Raw genomic sequence first — 19,607 nt, forward strand, 5'->3', positions numbered from 1 at the left:
AAACCTCCCCCCACCTGTGTTTTAAAAGTTACACTTGCCAGAAGCGCGATTCCCCGGCCCGGGAGCCGTTTCGGAGGCCTCGGCCACGCCCCCAAAATGCTCCCGGGCTCGACGCGCACCACCGAGCCTCAAAAAAATGTTGCAAATTTGTGCTATTTCATATTTGTGCAAAAAAAAACCATCTTGTAGGCTTTTTGCAATTTTTTTTTATCTGAAACTTAAATCAGGCACATACACTTGAATATCCTGATAGTTTATAGTGATAACAGAAACCTTGATGCAATTTACCTAGAAAGGAACCACAGCATGGCTCCACATCATGGATTTCTGTGACATAGAGGATTAATGGCTCAAGTCTGCAAAACACACAAAAAAAAAACATGTAGATTTTTATAATCAGGTCTATGCTGTCTCTTGATGACTAGGTTTACAACTTTCTTTCCTCTGTCTGCATGTATCTGCATGTATCCTATGACATACATTTAGGGGTCCTATGCACTAATACTCCTGCTGAAAATTATTTAGCCAGTGCATGATAAAAGATTTAAAGTGCAAACTAAAATATCACTTAAATACATAGGGCCTGATTTTCAAAAGCATTTACACACTTAAAAATGGGTTTTACGTATATAAATGCACTTTACCTTTGTAACGTGGATTATGAAAATTGCTACATTATATGCCATTGAATTGTCCATAGGATTTATCCAGAAAAGTGCATTTTAGGCAGGTAAATGGCTTTTGAAAATTGCTACAATAAGAGTTACATTTACACCTGTAAATCCTTTTGAAAATTAACCCCATAATGAATTCAATTTCTAGCACACATGCAAAAGAAAGGATCCACATTGAAACGAAAAGAATGGTTAACATCAAAGAAGCCATAGATGCTGTAACAACTGTTCATGCTGAAGTCTCAGAATGCCTGCAAGCTGTCTTTGGATAGACCCTGACAGCAAAGTAAATTCAGATAACCATAGCACCACAGTGTGTCCCATCCCCCTCCTTCCATGTCATCCATACCATGTAGGACTGACCATCTCAGAGCAAGAAAGGCTGGAGAGGGCCTCCAACTTTGATGGGAAGAGGCTACCTTGTGATCATCCCCATTAGTCCCAACTTGATGCCTTCTGTGGGGGACTTATGGGTCAATTGCTGCAGCCTTGTCCTTGCTGCAACATCTGCCTTGCAGACAGTACCTACCGTCTGAGGCCATGCAGGACAAACGCATGCCCTGCAAACATTCAGCACCATCATGGTGTTTGATTAGAACTTGTGAGATGAGCCTTTATTTGCAACAGTCACAACTGTAACCCCCCCTTCCAATACCACCTGAACAAGGGGGTTACATCTGGGAGCTGCTGGGCAATCATGCAACCCACTTGTCATTGGTTAATCTTTCATTTTCTTGTCTTAGAAAATGTGGAATTATTTTGTTAATTTCTCAAGTGTTGCATTGGTGTCTCTCTCCTCTCTGGCTCCTCCTCTGTTCTCCTCTGCACATCTCCCATAATGTTTCTTGCTCTAACAGCCCAATCTCTTCCTTCAGTAACCCCCAATTCATCCTTTAGCTAAGCCCCAGAAATAGCAAGTAAGCTGCTAATAATAATAATAATAATAATAATATTTTATATTATTCCATGCCTTTCCATCTGATGTTCAAAGCATGGCACAATAAAAAAACAATGCAAAACAATACAGAATAAAAAACTGATTAAAAAAAAAAAAAAGCTAACAACTGGTCTAAAGCAGATGTTAAATTTTAGGCCTTAGTGAGTGCACATAAAATAGCATAAGGGGGAGAACACACTATGCTCTTCCTATGCCCCTGCAAAAACCTAATTATTTATTTATCAATTTGCAAACATTTTTATATTCCACTTCTTTCCAGAAATGGTCTCAAAGCAGATTACTATCAATTTTAATAGACTAGCAAATACATTAGCAGATGTGTTAGCCATAGTATCATGCACATTTATAACAGCATAAATGTCCAGGATTAGTGGAACTTAATTATTTGCTGACAAACAGATAGGGGACGGCCTGGTTGAACAGCCTTTGAAAATAAGTTATCCGTGCACTCACTAAGGCCTAAAATTTAACATTTGCTTTAGACCAAGTGTTAGCTTTTATCAGTTTTTTGTTCTGTATTGTTTTGCATTGTTCTTATTGTTCCATGCTTTGAACATCAGATGGCAAGCCATAGAACAATAAAAACTCCATTTGCATTCATGTACATGCTAATTTTAGTGCATTCTAGCTAATGCCTTCTTGAACTGGTTTAGCATGCATGCTAGAGGTATATTTTGAAAGAGTTAAGGTGCCTAACACTGAAAGTTAGAGATCTAAATAAGCCTCTTTGAAAATGTATTGGGACTGAGCACCTAAATTTAGGTGCCTTAAAAATGGGTGGCAATGCTCAAAGGGATATTGTTCATAATGTTCATAATCTCTTGATTCTGAAGACTCTATGAAAGGAGATGCCTGAGAGTATGCATGTGTACGCTGTTCCGGTATCCACCTGTTCATCTACTAGATTCCTTGTAGTCCATGGAAAGTTGGAGTTTGATAGAAGCTTGTAGAGGCCTTGGCAATCGCTGTAGATAACTCAACCAAGTCTCTTCCCACAGCACCATTCTGCGTTTCGTCGACCGCCATGCCGTCATGTATTCGAAGGACATTAATTTTATCATCCGAGACTGCCATTGGGCTCGTTCTGTAATACAAAAATTAAATAAAGAAATACTAAAAAAAAAAAAAAAAATGGGTGGCAATGCGGAAGGAGTTAGGCCAAAGAAGGAAAGTTATTCCTGGACTGGTAGCGGTTGTAGGAGTCCCCACGGATATGACTGGGAGTGATGGTATCTGGGCTAAGGTCAAGGCAGGTAGCTAACAAGTCATAGAATGAATCTAAGCAGACATCAGGGCAGGCGGCAATCCAGATGAGCAGAGATTAGGGCATGTGGTGGTCCAGATGGGGTCAGAATCCAGGCAGAGGTCAAATACGAGATGGTCCGAGGAGGCAGTGAGGACAGAGGAGGACAAGAACAAGCAAGGCTGGAAGGAGAGCAAGGCAAGCATAGGGCAGAAAAGGGAGCAAGGCAGGAGAGAAACAGGAAATGGAACAAAGCAGGAACGAGCAGCAACTAACACCAACAAAGCGCTGAAGAACCTGTTGCCGAGGTGTCAGCTGATTGCAAGCATGGGGGTTAAGTGCCAGGTTGCATGATGTCATCAGGGAGCGCTGCCAGGAGATTTCCCGCTATGGGTCCTATAAAATGGCACCTGGAATACACATGCGCACCTAAGAGAATCTCCCATGAAGTGTGGTCATGTTGACGGCATCCCAGGCCTGGATCTAGCTTGCAGGTAAGGGACACCGACCATGGGATGAGCCTACGGTCAGCACAGTGTTACAGGTGAGTCCACTCCAGGTTGCACCAGCAAAGAAAGACTCCATACTATGCATCAACTGTTTTAAAAATACCATTCTGGGCAGTCCCAGCAAAGACAAAGACAACATTTCAGGCTGTGCCAGCACAGCCAATGTACTTCAGGCTGCGCCCTCAGCAGTTTCCAGAACTCCGCTCCAGGCCGTGCCCACTGAAGCAAATTGAAAGGCTGCATTCATAGCAGTCCTAGTTACTCCAGCCCAATCAGTAACTCCAATCCAGGCTGAGTTTGTTACTCCTGCGATAACGCCAGCTCCGGTGCCAGCTGTCCAGGCCAAGCCAGCTCCCATGATGGCTCCTCTCCTTGCCGAGCCAGCTCCCACAATGACTCTGCTCCAAGATGCCCCAACAAATTCAAAGATTCCATGCCAGGGTGTTCCAGAAACTCCAGTCCTTATTTTTTCCACCAGTGAAGTCAGCGCCAGCTGTCTCTGCATCTCCACTGCCTGCTCGTACACCAGTGAAATCCATGTCAGCTGCCTCGTCAACCTGAGTTCCTGCCCTAGCACTGGTAAAGTCAGCGCCAGCTGGCCTTACAACTCTGGTGCCTGCCTTTTCAATAGTAAATTCCATGTCAGCTTCCTCTTTAGTTTCAATTCTTGTCCGCACACTGGTAAAGTCAGCACCAGCTCCTTCTAAAGCTCTAGTGCATGCTTTAATACTGGTGAATTCCACGTCAGCTACATCCATTTCTGCTTCCATGAATCCAGCCTGGCAAGATCTGGACCCATGTCCATTCAGGACTGTACCTCCCTAGGCTGGGTCTGGGATCCTGGAGGATGCCACCCATTGGAGGGGGAGAAGGGGAGGCTTTCTAGCAGTGTTGATGGCATTTGAACCCAAAGCCCTGGGACTTTCAGGCCATGGACTTGCCGCAGGAATACAGAGGCTGATGGCTTTCCTGGGAGTCCTAGCATTTGTACCTTGTATTCCTGGGAGAGCTGCATCCCGAAAGGACCAGCACTGGGTTTGCCCCAAATTGTCATCAGTATTTAAGGCATTCTCAGAAGGCATCACAGTGCTGATCCAGCAGCCTTCTCGGAGTCAATCAAGAAGCACGTCCTGTCCAGTCGGTGATTCTAATCTTGTCTCTGAGTTCTTGTCATGTAACCTCTTTCCAGAGTTCCTGTCCTGTAACCTTGCCCGGTACTCCTGCCTGGTACTTGTGCTTCCGAGTTTCTATTGTAACCCTTTGCCAGGGAGTTTGCAATTTCCCCTAGGGCCATAAAAGTACTTTCTCCATCCTACCCCTTATCTCTGCAGATCCCAGGGAGGGATTTCTTGCTGTGGTGGTGTTTGGGGGGGGGGGGGGGGGGGGGGAGCGGAAGAAATCATTCTTGGCCCACGTGATGGAGTATTTCTCCTTAAGTGTATGCATTTCTCTAGTATCGTATTCTGCTCAGCATCAGACAAACTGGACACAGACTGGGTGCTCAAATACAATTTACGGATTATTTCCAAAACATTGATCAATGCCTCGCATACTTTCCACAGATGAAACTGCTTATTTGAATTATTGACATAGTCTCTCTACTGGGGTACTTGTGTCCATCTCTCTAGCTCCTGGGAGGGAGCTTGCCACCTTTTCCTCATCCGTGTCCATCAGCCTAGTCAGACAGGGAATCCCCAAATCACGACAAGAACCTACTTGAATCCAAAGATCTGTCTCTTGCCCACAGCCTGTGTCCTGGTGCCTTTGGGGTAGAGATCTGGTTGGGAGCCTCCAGATCTTGATGTTCTGCTCCGCAGTATCTTTCAGTTCTGTGTGACTTCTCTGGGGGGGAAAGTCCGATGTTTCCATTTTTGAACAACGTTCTCACTTTCCTGACTCCAAGTTGTGAGGAGGGGTGGGGGAAAAAAACCTCCATACTAACAAAAAGGGGAAAAAAATCCAAATTGCTCCAAGTTCAAAAATATACCACGCTGGGTTATGTTGTCACTGATCTTATTTCCTCCAGGTCGCCAGCCCCTGCTTTCTAGATTGGGGGGTGCCCCTCTCCAAAGGGTGCAGGGTGTTCCCCAGAACAAGAAAAACTAATAAAAAATCTTACCAAAATTTCCAAAAATCTATCTTTCTTAAAAATGAAAGTACTCCTCTCTGACAGGAAGTATACTGATGAGAAATCTCCTCTGAATGCAGGAAAAATACCAAGTTGGTTCAGTAGGCCCAAACTCAGCAGGGTAAAGGAAAAATAGCTCTTTACTCTTCAAGAGCCAAACCAAAATGACCATACTCTCTATACCTTTAGCTCCCCCTTATGCCCTTGGGATAGCCAATCACAGTCAGCTCATTGGAGAGACTGAAAAGGAATGGAAAATCCCAGTAAGCTGTTATTAGTCCTGATGGTAAGTGGCTGACCGAAAGGTCGAGCACACTATCTATAAATGTGTTCTTGCCTTCTAATCAAGTTCCAGTGTCTTGCCATCATCTTGCTCCACTATTCCTGCAGTGCTATCTTGCTTCAATGGTCTTACCCTGCAACCAATGTTCCCTCTAATTTTTGAAAAGTAACGTGCAAACAAAATTTCTTTTGTGCAATTTTGTATGTGTAGTTCAAATTTGTGTGCTACGAGTCAGTATAATGGGATCTTGTGTGTGCTGTTTTGCCATGTGCACAGGGTTCACAACCTGTCGGCTTAGAGGGAACGGTGCCTGCAACCTAGCTCCTGTACTTATGGGAGCCAACTTCTGAAAATGATTGGGGGTGTTGAACTCAACACAAATCACAGCGCCCCCATCAAAATAAGAAAAATCAGAACACAGAGGGTTGTGAGTGTGACTGACCAGCCTGTATTTGAAAGTCCAGAGAAGAGCAGGTAAAGTGGCCAAAACAAAAGCTAGAGAAGCATTCAACGAACCACAATTCATTCTTCTCCCCAATCCCAGCTCATCTTTACCAGTCTCCTCCCTCCTGCTCCATTCCCCCCAACAACCCATCCACATCACAATCTTTTCCCCCACCCTTTCCTGCTGCACTCTCTCAACCCCCTTTTCTCCCATTCTCCTAATATCTTCCCCCTCCTCTCCTTACTTCCTCTACACACTTTGTATGGGCATACTTTATATTTTATATTTGTCGGTTTAATTTTACTTTTCCAGCTCTACTCCCTACATTACTTTAGAATGCTCTGTTTCCTATTTCCCACTGATCTTGCCTTGTCTGTTCCCATCCCTCCACTCTCCAGCCGGTTCCTCTTCACCCCTCCTTAGCCAACTACCCTCCTCTGCAGGCTTGGTTTAGCCATCCCTTCACTGATTCCCACCCCTCATCTGCTTCTTAGGCTTTCTTTCATTGGCAAGCTCAGCTCACCTTTCAATTTGTGATTCCCCCCTCCTCCACATGCTTGGATCCCTTCCCTGCTCTGCACTCCCTGAGCCCAGGCACGTTTTTTTTCTGGAATTGCTCTTGCCTCTCTATCCCCTGCAGCACTTTTCTCAGCAGTTACAGATTCCAGGCCAGAGCCAGTCCCATGCCTGCAGAGTCAGCGTAAGACAGACGCTCTGCTACTTGCATGTCCTGAGCCCTAGCGGCTCAGCAATTAATTTCTCTCCAGCTCCAGGGCCACAGCTACATGCGGTTCTTCCTGCCCTTTTCTGGAAACCCCAGAGAAAACTGTTGTCTCCTGTGGAATATAACATGGGAATGTTTTATTTACTTTTTTGTAACAAGGGGAATGATATTCATCTCAATTCAAGGTCTGACTGCAGCCCCTTTCAGTACTGTAGCTGCCAATTTTTAACAGATATTTTGGCTCCTGTATCAGATGCCACCACATACCTCTCCCCCCACACCCCCCAATCTTTCCAGTAAAATATCTTTTAACCCTTGTGACTGCAGGGCTAGAAGAAAAGAGATGATACCAACACACCCACCCCCACCCCTAACCTTGAATTTGTCCAGCTAGCACAGAAATCTTCTCCAAATAAACAATTTTACAATTTTTGTGTCTATAGTTTGAATCTATCCTCTGCTGGCTGTTGGCTTTTTCTCAACTTCTTTTCTGCTTTGCTCCTTCCTTTTTCTTATAAAGCTTATTTTCTGATCTTCCTCTTATTTCTTTATCATTTATTTTTCTGCTATGTGTATAACTGTTTCTATCAGCTGTCTCTCCACAGTTTATTATCTTTTCAAACTTCCTCCTAATCTTACCCCCTCTTGCCACTTCCATCTCACTCCTAACCTCATTTTTCCCTCTTCTTTCTACTACTATGATCCCCTTTCTCTCACAACCCTTATCATAAATTACCTCCCCTATCAGTCCTCCCCCTATGCACAGCTCTTTTGCCAGTTCTCAAATCTTCATCTATCTTTTCCTTTTAAGTTCCCTTCACCAAACCACTCACTCCTGCTCCTCTTCTTATCACAGCCCATGTGCTCTCTTCCAGCTTGTATCCCTGTTTCCCTTCTCTCAGCTACTTTCTCCTTCTCATTGCCATGGCCCCTCTCTCAGCCCTCTCTAACCCCACAGCCTGTGGCTATTGCTCTCCCTCAGGAAGCCTGTCTTACGCTGCTGATGCTGCTCTCTGGTCTCCCATTGGTCACACATTCTACAGCTAGCCAATAGGCTGCAGGGGAAGGCAGGAATAGTAGCTGAGAGACAGAAGTCAAATACCTGTCCTCCACTGAAGCCCATTGGTCAGACATTCCACAATCAACCAATAGGCTAAATGGGGAGGAGGGAGTAATAGCAAAGACACAGAAACACTTCCTTCCTGCCTCCCCTGGCAGCCCTGCAACATAGAGCTCTCAGATCCCAATCTACAGTAATGCAGGAGATAATATTGGGGGTGCTCAAGCACCCACAGCACCTTCAGAGCTTGTGCCTATGTCTATACTCCTCCATTACCAACTAGCTCCTGGGCCTCACCTACAGGCCGATACAGTAAAGTCCGTGGGAGAGCTAGCGAATGCCCGCTCTCCCGGCGCACGCACCGGCCACTCGCCGGTGCGTACGATGCAGTATTTAAATTAGGTCCGGCGGTAGATCCAGGCAAAAGGAGGCGCTAGGGACACTAGCACGTCCCTAGCGCCTCCTTTTTGACAGGAGAGGCGGCTGTCAGTGGGTTTGACAGCCGTCGGTTCTCGAGCCCGCTGACAGCCACGGGCTCGGAAACCGGATGCCAGCAAAATTGAGAGTCCGGTTTTCGGCCCGACAGCCGCGGGCCGAATTCAAATTTTTTTTTTTTACCTTTTTTTACTCTTCGGGACCTCCGACTTAATATCGCCATGATATTAAGTCGGAGGGTGCACAGAAAAGCAGTTTTTACTGCTTTTCTGTGCACTTTCCCGGTGCCAGAAGAAATTAGCGCCTACCTTTGGGTCGGCGCTAATTTCTGAAAGTAAAATGTGCGGCTTGGCTGCACATTTTACTTTCTGTATCCCACGTGCATACCTAATAGGGCCATCAAGATGCATTTGCATGTTGAGGGCGCTATTAGGTGCCGCGGGTTGGACGCGCGTTTTCCTCCCCTGAGGGGTAGATTTTCAAAAAACGCGAATAGGCGTACTTTTGCTGGCGCATCAGGCGCCAGCAAAAGTACGCTGGATTTTAGTAGATACGCGCGGAGCCGCGCGGAGCCGCTAAAATCCTGGATCGGCGCGCGCAAGGCTTTGAATTCTGTATAGCCGGCGCGCGCCGAGCCGTGCAGCCTACCCCTGTTCCCTCCGAGGTCGCTCCGAAATCGGAGCGGCCTCGGAGGGAACTTCCTTTTGCCCTCCCCTCACCTTCCCCTCCCTTCCCCTACCTAACCCACCCACCCGGCCCTGTCTAAGCCCCCCCTTACCTTTGTCGGGGGATTTACGCCTCCCTCTGGGAGGCGTAAATCCCCGCGCGCCAGCGGGCCGCTAGCGCGCCGGGACGCGACCTGGGGGCGGGTCCGGAGGGCGCGGCCACGCCCCCGGGCCCGCCCCCGAAACACTCCCTGCACGCCCCCGACACGCCGCGACGACCGGGCCCGCCCCCGACACGCCCCCGACACGCCCCCCCTTGGAGAACCCCGGGACTTACGCGAGTCCCGGGGTCTGCGCACGCCAGTGAGCCTATGTAAAATAGGCTCACCAGCGCGCAGGGCCCTGCTCGCCTAAATCCGCCCGGTTTTGGGCGGATTTAGGCGAGCAGGGCTCTTAAAATCCGCCCCTGAGTGAATAAGGGGTAAGGAAAAACGCGTGTCCAAGTCTAGGCTAACAGTGCGCTCCGTCGGAGCATACTGTACTGTCTAGGCCTGCTATTCAGGTACACACCTTCCGCTCTGGGGTGGTCCTGGATTGCTGAACCAAGGTATCCGTGACACATGTGTACTTACTTTTTCCGGCCTGCTCTGCCTCTGATGCCACCCCTTTTTCTTTGCATGGGTGGGGGAAGACCATTTGAAAATTGTCCCCTTAACAAGTACTCCATAATTAACTGAGTTATAAACTGTTTTGAGTGGCAAAAACTAAGAACTGGACTGTAAATATGCTCCTTCTCCTTATAACCTAACCAGTACAAGCTGTGTTTAAAAATGTTTGGCATGAGTCAAACAGTGAATAGAAGGCTTGTAACACAGCTTGTCCACTCCTTGCTTGAGTTTAGTCAGAATTTTTTTTCACTCCCATAGAATATAATGAGAAAGAAATAATGTCTCTTGTTCCTTAGAATTTTGCTAGTGGGATGGAATGGTAAACATCTTTAACATCATTTTTATTTCTCATCTACGTATTAAGTTTGATAATGTTTCACTGACACAGAAATAACTATATGAAATAAATGTTTTGTTCTACAGTAAGTAAAGGAAATGTTAAGTGTTCATTTCTTTTCCATAAAAATACCTATGCTATAGAAATAAGCACAAGTATGAAATTATTCCCAGTAATTTAATTTTAAATTTCACATCAATCTAATCAATAAATTATATCTTTTTTTTTTAGTTTTTCACCTTCTTGAAGCTCCTGGGAAGATTATGATGCTTACTTTTAAGAGCCAAAGTGGGAGTTTTATTATATTATGGTAACATTGTCACAAGAAAAATAAATACTACCAAATACAGATACCTGTAAAAGGAGAACTAGGTTTTAATGCCAGATACAGTATTCTTCACATTTTCAAGCACAATCATCCAATCTGATTAACACTACAGATTTCTTTCCTTACCTATTTGAATGGATTTGGATTCCATTTATGGCAACAGAAAGGTTGTATAACCCCTCTGGGAGTGGAGGCAGTATAACCTCGATACCATGGGATGTTTGCTCTTCAATCATTGCCAATGTGTCCTGAATTTTTACCTCTACATCCAGATTGGTATAACTGTCAAAAAGTGACATTCCAATCTGAAGTCTCTGATCACCTAGGAAGAGAGGAGAATGTGAAATAGTGATAGCACAGCCATGATATGATTGCTCAGATATTCTACTGGAAATCAAGGGTCACAAACTCCAAATGAAAGCCTTAAAGATTATCTGATGATTACAAACTGCAACCCTTATTGATAGTAGCTCCTGTGTTTATGCAAAGTTAGGCAATTTTCAAAGCCATTTATGAGGGTAAAAAGAATCTTGCCCTCTGTCAATGTGGCTGGAAATACCTGTGTTGTGGAACAACCCACATGCTTTTAGAGATGTCAAGAGGAGGCAGTTCCAGGGGCGTGTTTTGGTCAGGGAGGAAATGAACATGTGGAGATTGTATTTTCCACTCCATGTATGTAATTGTCAGTGAAAACCATACCTACAGAAAAAGCTGGTTTCAAAGAGAAAAGACACAAGTTCTCAAGTTTAAAGTACTTCATAGACTTTGTTCCAAAATGGGTAGTTTGAAAATAGCCCCAAGAAAGTCTAAGTTAATCAGCATGGTTGGGCTTTGAAGTAGGAAAATATAAATTCACTCCAACCAGGTTTAAATCCAGGCCCAGTTCTGCAAATATTTGACTCAAACATTTCAATGTTAAATCTGATTCACTTTTTTTTTTTTAATTTGGAATTACTGGGATTGCACCAGTTTATGCACATACTGTATTTGTGGATTCACAGTACTTGAGAACAGTGTGAATCTTTAAATATGCTGAGTATAGGTAAAAGTCTGATCTAGGTCAACAAGATGCAAACCAGAATAATGTGGAAATTTTGACTTGAGCCATGAATGGTACACATCTATCCTCATTAAGCCACAAATAGCTTATGTAGCAACTAGCCGATATTTGATGCTGCTTATCTGAACTCATCTATCAAGTCAAATGGGGAGATGATATCTGAACTAATTCACCCACCTCTGCACCGAATTCCTGAAAGAGATTTCATTCTGGGGCAGTTTTACTCCATTTGGAAATATAATCACACACTTGCCAATCCTATATGCATAGCGAGGTCCATATTCAGACACAGTCTGGATAGCAAAGTTAGCCGGATAAATTTATCCGGCTAACTGAAGTATATTCAATAGTGCAGCCACACCAGTGAATATAGCCAACTATCTTAAAGTTAGCTAGCTAACTATAACTGGTTAGCTTTAGAAGAGCTCTTTGGCCTGTCCAGACTTAGCCAGCTAACTCAACTCCTCCAAGTTATACCCCCAGAACACCCCTAACCTATCCAGCTTAATTCTAGCCCTCTAACTTATTAGCCAGCTAGAATTTATCCTATGTGCCCAAATATTAATTTAGTCGGCTAAATGCTTTTGGTATAGACCTCAGCATGTTATGTGTCAAATTCTGCTGTATGTGGTGGTAGGTATGGATACAGCAAATCAGAAATGCTGTTTTCTTAAAGCCCAAACAATCAAAGATGAAATAAGGACAGGATCAAACATTCAATGAACAACAAAGTAGGGATGTGCATTCGTCCAGAAAGAATTAGGCAATTTCAACAAAATTTCCTAATTCGTCCTGGTTCAGCCACCCCGAAAAACAAAGCGGATTTTCCCGAAATTTCAGGAAAACTCATTTTTCAGGGTTAGTGCGCACTAACCCCGAAATTAGGGGCAGCCGAAAAAAATGTTCCCACAGCAGGCCAATAATGAAGGCCGAACCAAAAGGTTTGGCCAAATCACATCTCTACAACAAAGTCCCTTTTTATGAATATTTAACCATCAAAGTGGCCAGTCATAATAGGCACTTCTGGTTCCAATTATACCTTCATTTCCCTTATGCTTAATCGTAGGCCAACAGATCGTTTATGAGTTTTTTCCTTTTTTTTCTTTTTCAGATTGTTTAAAAAAATGCACTTATCTTGTGTTATTTGGTGACAATTCCCCAACACAGAGCCGTGTTTCAAGACCTGCATCAGAGGGGTCATGTTAGGATCCTGCCCACGACAGCCGCAGGGAGTCCTCTACCTTCCGTGGCCAGCCAGGCCACTGATGCAGTTCCCAAGCACGGCCCGGAGGCCGTCGTGTTGTCGGGACCTTCGCTGTCCTAGCACCGCCGTCCAGCCAGATGCCTCCTTTCAGCTTTGTGGCATGAAGCCGACACTGCTGCTACCTGCTCTTTCTTCACGGCAGGTCTGCCGCTGCCGCTCCCTGTCAGGCCTCCCATATGGTAGGAACGCCGCCAATACAGTCTTCTCTTCCTGCTTCTTCCTATGGTGCAGATGCGCACCTCTCTTTGATATTTAAAGGGCTAGCGGCAGGAAAAGCCCCTTGGCCCTCAACGATGATGTCATCAGTTTTCACTGGATCAACCCTATAAAAGGGCCTTCCTTCTGTTCCTCAGGGCCTTCGGATCCAGTCTTCACAGCGTCTGTGGTCTTCTGTAGATCCAGGTCTTCCGTGGTCTTCCAGTGCCTTGATGGATCTTCGTTCTTCATGTTCCTGAACTTTGTCTCTGTGTTCCTGGCCACGTCCCTCGTCAGAGCTCCCTCGTCGCCTATCTCGTTCCTGATGTTCCAGATGTCCAGTTCTCCTGATGTCCTGATGTCCAGATGTTCCATGTCCAGATGTCCTGTGGTGCCATGTTCCATGTTCTGATGTCAGATGTTCCTGTCTTGACTTTATCCATCTCCTCTTCAGCTCTTCGTCCAGTTCCCAGGTCCCTTGTCTGTCCACCTCTCCTGGCGTGCTACCGCCGTGGTCCATGACCAGCCCATGGGGGGGCTGTGTAGGGCACCTCGTGGTACAAGGCCTTCTTCTTGTCTGCAGCGCAAGCCTCCGGAAGTCTCCAATTTTAATGCCTTGCTTCTGAGAATCCTGAGTTTTGAATCCTGTCCCGGTCTTCGGAGTCCCTTGTGTCTGCTTCCATCGATGCCTAAGACTCTGATAGAACCTACTCCACTCCAGCATGGTCCATGACCAGTCACTGGCGGCTGTGTACGGTGCACCCCGGTGTAAGCCTCGACTGAATCTACGTCATGTTCCAGTCTCAAATTTCACTTCTTTGCCTGGAGTCTGCCTTGCGTTCAGCATGATCCGCGACCAGCCATGGGCAGCTGTGTAGGGCATGCTGTGAAGCAGTTCTCACCCAATACTTCGCCTGACTCCTTGTCTGAAACTTCCGAGCAACCTGAATCCTTGCCCGAGTCTTCTGAGTAACCTGAGTCCTTGTCTGAGTCCCTTGAGTATCCAAGTCTTCATCTGAGTCTCCTGAGTATCCTAGTCTATGTCTGAATCCTCCAAGTATCCTGAGTCTTTGTCTCAGTCTTCGTGTTCCTGCCCTCAGCCTCCATCTGGCCTCACGCACTTGTCATTCCCAAGCGGCGGGTCTGGAAGGGCTATCGAGTGGCCAAAGAGCTACTCTCGAGACCAGCCTTGCGTTGCTGGGTGCATGTAGGTCCAGTGGAAGGCTGAGCCTGCCTTGTTCCTGTTCCGGATATTCCTTGCCTTGTTTTCAGTCCAGCCTTGCTCCTGCTCCACCCATGCTCGTACCTGCTCACCTTTCACGGTTTGTCTTGGGGCTCCTCCCTGAGCTGTGCCGTGATCCAAGCGCTCACATCCTCCCTTGAGATAGGACCGCGCCTCCACGCTCCTAACAGGGCCTTTCTCTCATAAGTTTGTGATCCTCATTTTATGGTTATCGTAAAGAGTAAACAATTTTTTACCATGATGCCAAGATTCAGGCGTGAAAATGTAAACCCCTTCCGGCCAGAATTTCTTGAATGTTAGGAATGCAAGAGAGAAACCAGTTTAGATTTATTTAATGTGACACCAGTCAGATTTCACAAAAGTGTGTACTACTACATTTTATCATTTGGAAGTTTCCAGCAATGGGAAATCAAGAAGGTGTTTAGGAGACAGTGGGTGAAAGGATGCTCCTTCCTCCAACAGGGTTGGGTTTTGAAGGTTTATAAAGGGTGCTTCCATGAGGCATTGGGAGGAGTTTTGAGTCTGATTACTGAAGTGTTCAAATCTGATTCTGGTCCTGAGGAATTCAGAACACAGAATATCTGGAGATATTCTGATCTGCTGGAGAGAGTTTGGCTCTATCTCTTGTAAGGACTAAAGACCAACTGGGAAGAGTGGAATCCAAATCCTGGAGATTTCAATCCATTCCAGGGAAGTCAGAAGCCAGTATTGTGTATTTAGTAGAGAAGAATTTTTCCTGTTTTTCAATGGGGCCCGAAGGAAATAAAAGACCATAGTGAGAATCTAAGAGAGAAAAATCTTGCTTGAAATGTACTCAAGTGACATAAGAAAATGAGCCTTATTTTTATTGAACTGTGGACTGACTTTGTGAATTTTTCTTACTTTTTGTCTTGGATTATTTTTCTGCAATAAATTCTTCCTTCCTGGACAGGCCTAGGCACAGAGGCCACCAGTTACTCCTCCTGGTCCAAGCACTTTAAAAATGATGCTGTCTGCTTGGAGGATGGCATTGAAGTGATTTTGCTTCGGTGTCTTCCTTTGGTGTAGATGGTGCCATTTTGATGTAAGGCCATAGAATGGTATGGCAGTACATCAAAACGGCACCAGCCACACCAGTGTAAGGCGCTGAAGCAATGTCACTTTGGCTCTGTAATCTGGGCAGTGGGCATCATTTTTCAAGTCTCAGGACCAGGAAGAGCAACTGGAGGCCTCAGCCTGAGCCTAGGCTTTGGTACTAGGCCAGCCTGGACCTAAGCCTTGGCACTGGGCCTGGGAAGTTTTTTTGGCCAGGAAGTGTCAGCTAGGGCTATCAGAGGCCCCCCCCCCACCCTTTTTTTTTTTAACAGTTCAGATTTTATTTTTTTTTTGTTTCAGGGATTTTTTCTTGTTTAATGTTTTTTCAGTTTGACAAATAAACAGAACAGATACAAAATATTATGTGAAGTGAATAAAACTGTAAAAAAACAGAGGGGTTGAACCAAGATGGCCACCAAGTGAGGACGCGGTGGAGAAGCTCCCGCTGCAGTTGGCTTTGATTTTGCCTTTTTCTATTTGAAACTTACCTGAAAATGCCTCACACTAAGAGGAAAGCTAAGCTGCTGTTACGCTTGGGCTCCGGTCAGGAGGCGTGAACACCACCCAGCAGGGTGGCTCCAGGTGGAGAGAGACAGGAAGCTAGAAACAGTGTCTGGTTCCAGGCTGGGTCAAGGCAGGCAGCAATAAGCAGTGTCTAGTTCAGGCTGGGTCAGAGCAGGCGGCAAGGAGCAGAGTCTAAGTTCAGGCTGGGTCAGGGCAGGCGGCAATGAGCAGAGTCTAAGTTCAGGCTGGGTCAGGGCACAGTAAGCAGGGCAAGGCAGGTCAGAAGGCCCGTAGGCCACACACACACAGAAGGCCCGTAGGCCACACACCATAAGCGGGGCAAGGCAGGTCAGAAGGCCCGTAGGCCACACACACACAGAAGGCCCGTAGGCCACACACCATAAGCGGGGCAAGGCAGGTCAGAAGGCCCGTAGGCTCCACACACACAGACAGAAGGCCCGTAGGCCACACACCATAAGCAGAGCAGGGCAGGTCAGAAGGCCCGTAGGCCACACACACACAGAAGGCCCGTAGGCCACACACCATAAGCGGGGCAAGGCAGGTCAGAAGGCCCGCAGGCTCCACACACACAGACAGAAGGCCCGTAGGCCACACACCATAAGCAGAGCAGGGCAGGTCAGAAGGCCCGTAGGCCACACACACACAGAAGGCCCGTAGGCCACACACCGTAAGCAGAGCAAGCAGGTCAGAAGGCCCGTAGGCCAGGTGAGAACAACGAGGAAGGAGGCCCGAAGGCCGCGCAAGGCAAGGAAAGGCCCGAAGGCCGCGCAAGGCAAGGAAAGGCCCGAAGGCCGCGCAAGGCTAGAGCAGGGAGCCCAGGTGAGCTCGATGCCGAAGCACCGAGGCAACTGTCAGGCAGGGTTATAAGGACACACCCAGAGCACAGAGTGGACAGATAAGATGGACTGGGCCTGTCCGGAAAGCCAGCACTAGAGGGACCCCTGGTGGTGAGGCGGTTGCACTGCAGCCAAAACTGTAACAGCTGCATGGGACTGCTGTAAGCTCTCCAGTTTTGGATCCTTTTCAGCCCTGCATCAAGGGTTTCTTTGCCGGAAGTGTGGCTTAGACGCCGAGTGAGGCAGCCGTTGGAGAAGGTGAGCAGGAGCAGGCACCCTCCCCCCAAGCTCATGATACGACCCTTAGCCCCAGCGAGCCAGGCAAACCAGCCCCTCCCCATTTTGTGAATATTGGCAGCCCAGTGAGTGCAGGAATAACCCCGGAGGAGAAATGGGGATTATTGGGTCGGAGAATATTCGCAGAAGAGAGTGGAGAATCTTTGTGTTCGGGAATGATGACACAGCCAAGGTTGGAGGATAAAGAAGAGCTGGTAACTCCCTTGGAGGTAAGAGTTCCTGAGTTCCAAAGCCCTGAACAAGATCTGATGTTGGGGGCAGGAGGCAGTAGGGGAATAGAGCAGGCCTCCATTAACCCTCAGGGGTCTGAAATCTGCCCAGAATCTGTGAGTGTTGCAGGACTTTGGAATGTACTAAAATCAATTGAGAAATCCTTGTCTATTCTTTCACAAGTGACACTTGAAACTAAAAACCAAGTGCTGATTAATACCAATTTGATTACTACCTATAACTTGAAGTTTGAAGAGACTGACCAAAGAATTACCACAGTTGAAAAGGTTCAGCAGAACTTGATTAAATCTGAGCTTATGCATAATAAAAGACTGGAAAATCTTGAAAATGCCATGAGAGCGCTTAATCTGAGGATTCTGAATTTTCCAGTAGTGAATTTTTATATCCCCCTTAGATCTTTTTAAGAGATATATTATAGAAGTCTTGAAAATCCCGGAGGCAGCAATGCCAGTGGTGACAAAGATCTATTACCTGTCTCAATCATCTCAATCAATTCAAAGAAATGTACCTATGCAGGGAGGATCGATATATTTGAATATTTCAAGGATATTGGAGTCATCTCAAGAAGAGGAGGTTGTTCAGCGAACACCTTTACTTGTATCTTTTGTGTTCTTAATAGACCATAACAACATTTTGAGACAATTCTTTCATAATCGTCAAACTTTATTTTTTGGTCAGAAGGTGTGGGTATTTCCAGATTTAGTAAAAGCTACACAATCAAGGAGAAAAGATTTCCTTGTTATGAGATCTGAGGTATTGCAATTGGGTGCAAAGTTTGATCTGTGATACCTTTGTAAATGCTGCGTTGATTACCAAAATACTAAGGGGTAGATTTTCAGAGGGGTACGCACGTACCCCCTAAAACCTACCACAAACCCCCCCTGCGCGTGCTGAGCCTATTTTGCATAGGCTCGGCAATGCGCACAAGCCCCGGGAAGCGCGTAAGTCCCGGGGCTTGGCAAAGGGGGCATGTCGGGGGGACGGCACTAATTTTGGGGCGGGGCAGGAGGCGTGTTGGGGGCATGACGCCGGCCCGGGGGCGTGGTCGAGGCCTCCAGACCAGCCCCCAGATCGGGTGATGGCGTGCCAGCAGCCTGCTGGCGCGCGCAGATTTACGCCTGCTGAAAGCAGGCGTAAATCTGCCAACAAAGGTAGGGGGGTTTAGATAGAGCCGGGGGGGTGGGTTAGGTAGAGGAAGGGAGAGGAAGGTGGGGGGAGGGCGAAGGAAAGTTCCCTCCGAGGCCGCTCCGATTTTGGAGTGGCCTCGGAGGGAACGGAGGCAGGCTGCGTGGCTCAGCGCGCGCAGGCTGCCAATTTTTGGCAGCCTTGCGCGCGCCGACCCCAGATTTTAATGGATACGCGCGGCTAGGCGCGTATCTATTGAAATCCCGCGTACTCTTGTTCGCGCCTGGTGCCTGAACAAAAGTACGTGCGCGCGCTCTTTTTTAAAATGTACCTCCCAGTATGTCTTTTTTGATACTAATCAACTCAGAGGTTTTCTGGACGGCCACCACTACTGCTGCTTTGACACAAAGTTAAATAGCCACATACCTCTTCGGCGTCATTACTGAATATTTTATTATTTACCAGATATATTTGCTCGTTTCTAGTTCAACCTCCCTTGAATTTCTTATATTGTGGTACATGGGTAAAGGTGTTTTCAAAATATTTCCAATATTACTATGCAGTTTGTTGGTTTAATTTGTAAAATATTTCCAATATTATTATGTAACGGTTTGTTTAACCTATATAATATCTATGTACCTGGATTTCTTTGTTCTTTTTGAAAGAATTGTAAAAATTTATGAAAAAAAAAAAGAAACCGAATCAAACATTTTTGGGCTGGACATCCCTAGTTGTTAGTGAAGAGAGTTGCGAGTTAAAAGTTAGATCACCAGGCCTAGTGGTAGAAGAGGAGATCCAGAAGGATGAAGGATCTCCAGAGCCATTATGGCCTCCTGTCAGTCTCTGTCCAGAGAAGGAGAGTTTACCAGTTCGGGGCTGGGATCAGGACATGCCATGCAACATTTATATAAAGAGGCTTTATATCACCAAACCTGACATGGAAAGAGTGCGTGAAGGCACTGGAGATCCAAAGTCCTATGACCTCCGATGTAGCCTCTGTCAAGCAGCTACAGTTAAACTATTTAAAAGAATCTTCACACTTGTCTACTGGAGTTGGAATTGATGCAGAACTATACTGACTTGGTATTAGTTTATTATAATTTTATATATCACATGAATTCATCATATATTAAAGTGGGTCCTTGACTGAAAATTCTTCCACTTCTGGTATATCACCAAGCTAGTCCATAGACAGATCTGAACCTGATGAAGTATCCAGCATCAGTAGTCTGTCAAGAATGCATAGTGGTGTGTTAGAAGACAACCTAACCATCATTCCTACTATAGAGACTGTGAATAG

General features: G+C 46.2%; 1 protein-coding gene across 3 annotated transcripts in view; it reads right to left on the reverse strand.

Annotated features, from left to right (window-relative positions):
* Positions 1-19,607, reverse strand: part of PKHD1 (PKHD1 ciliary IPT domain containing fibrocystin/polyductin) — a 1,284,809-nt gene that overhangs the window by 1,048,593 nt on the left and 216,609 nt on the right. For all 3 annotated transcript variants that reach the window (XM_029596114.1, XM_029596113.1, XM_029596115.1), the window contains 2 exons: positions 10,584-10,779; positions 289-356 (listed from right to left, as the gene is read on the reverse strand). In XM_029596114.1, the coding sequence (XP_029451974.1) occupies positions 289-356; positions 10,584-10,779 (264 nt within the window). The remainder of the gene's footprint in view (positions 1-288; positions 357-10,583; positions 10,780-19,607) is intronic.

Source organism: Rhinatrema bivittatum, chromosome 3 (assembly GCF_901001135.1).
Source record: "Rhinatrema bivittatum chromosome 3, aRhiBiv1.1, whole genome shotgun sequence".
NCBI lineage: Eukaryota > Metazoa > Chordata > Amphibia > Gymnophiona > Rhinatrematidae > Rhinatrema > Rhinatrema bivittatum.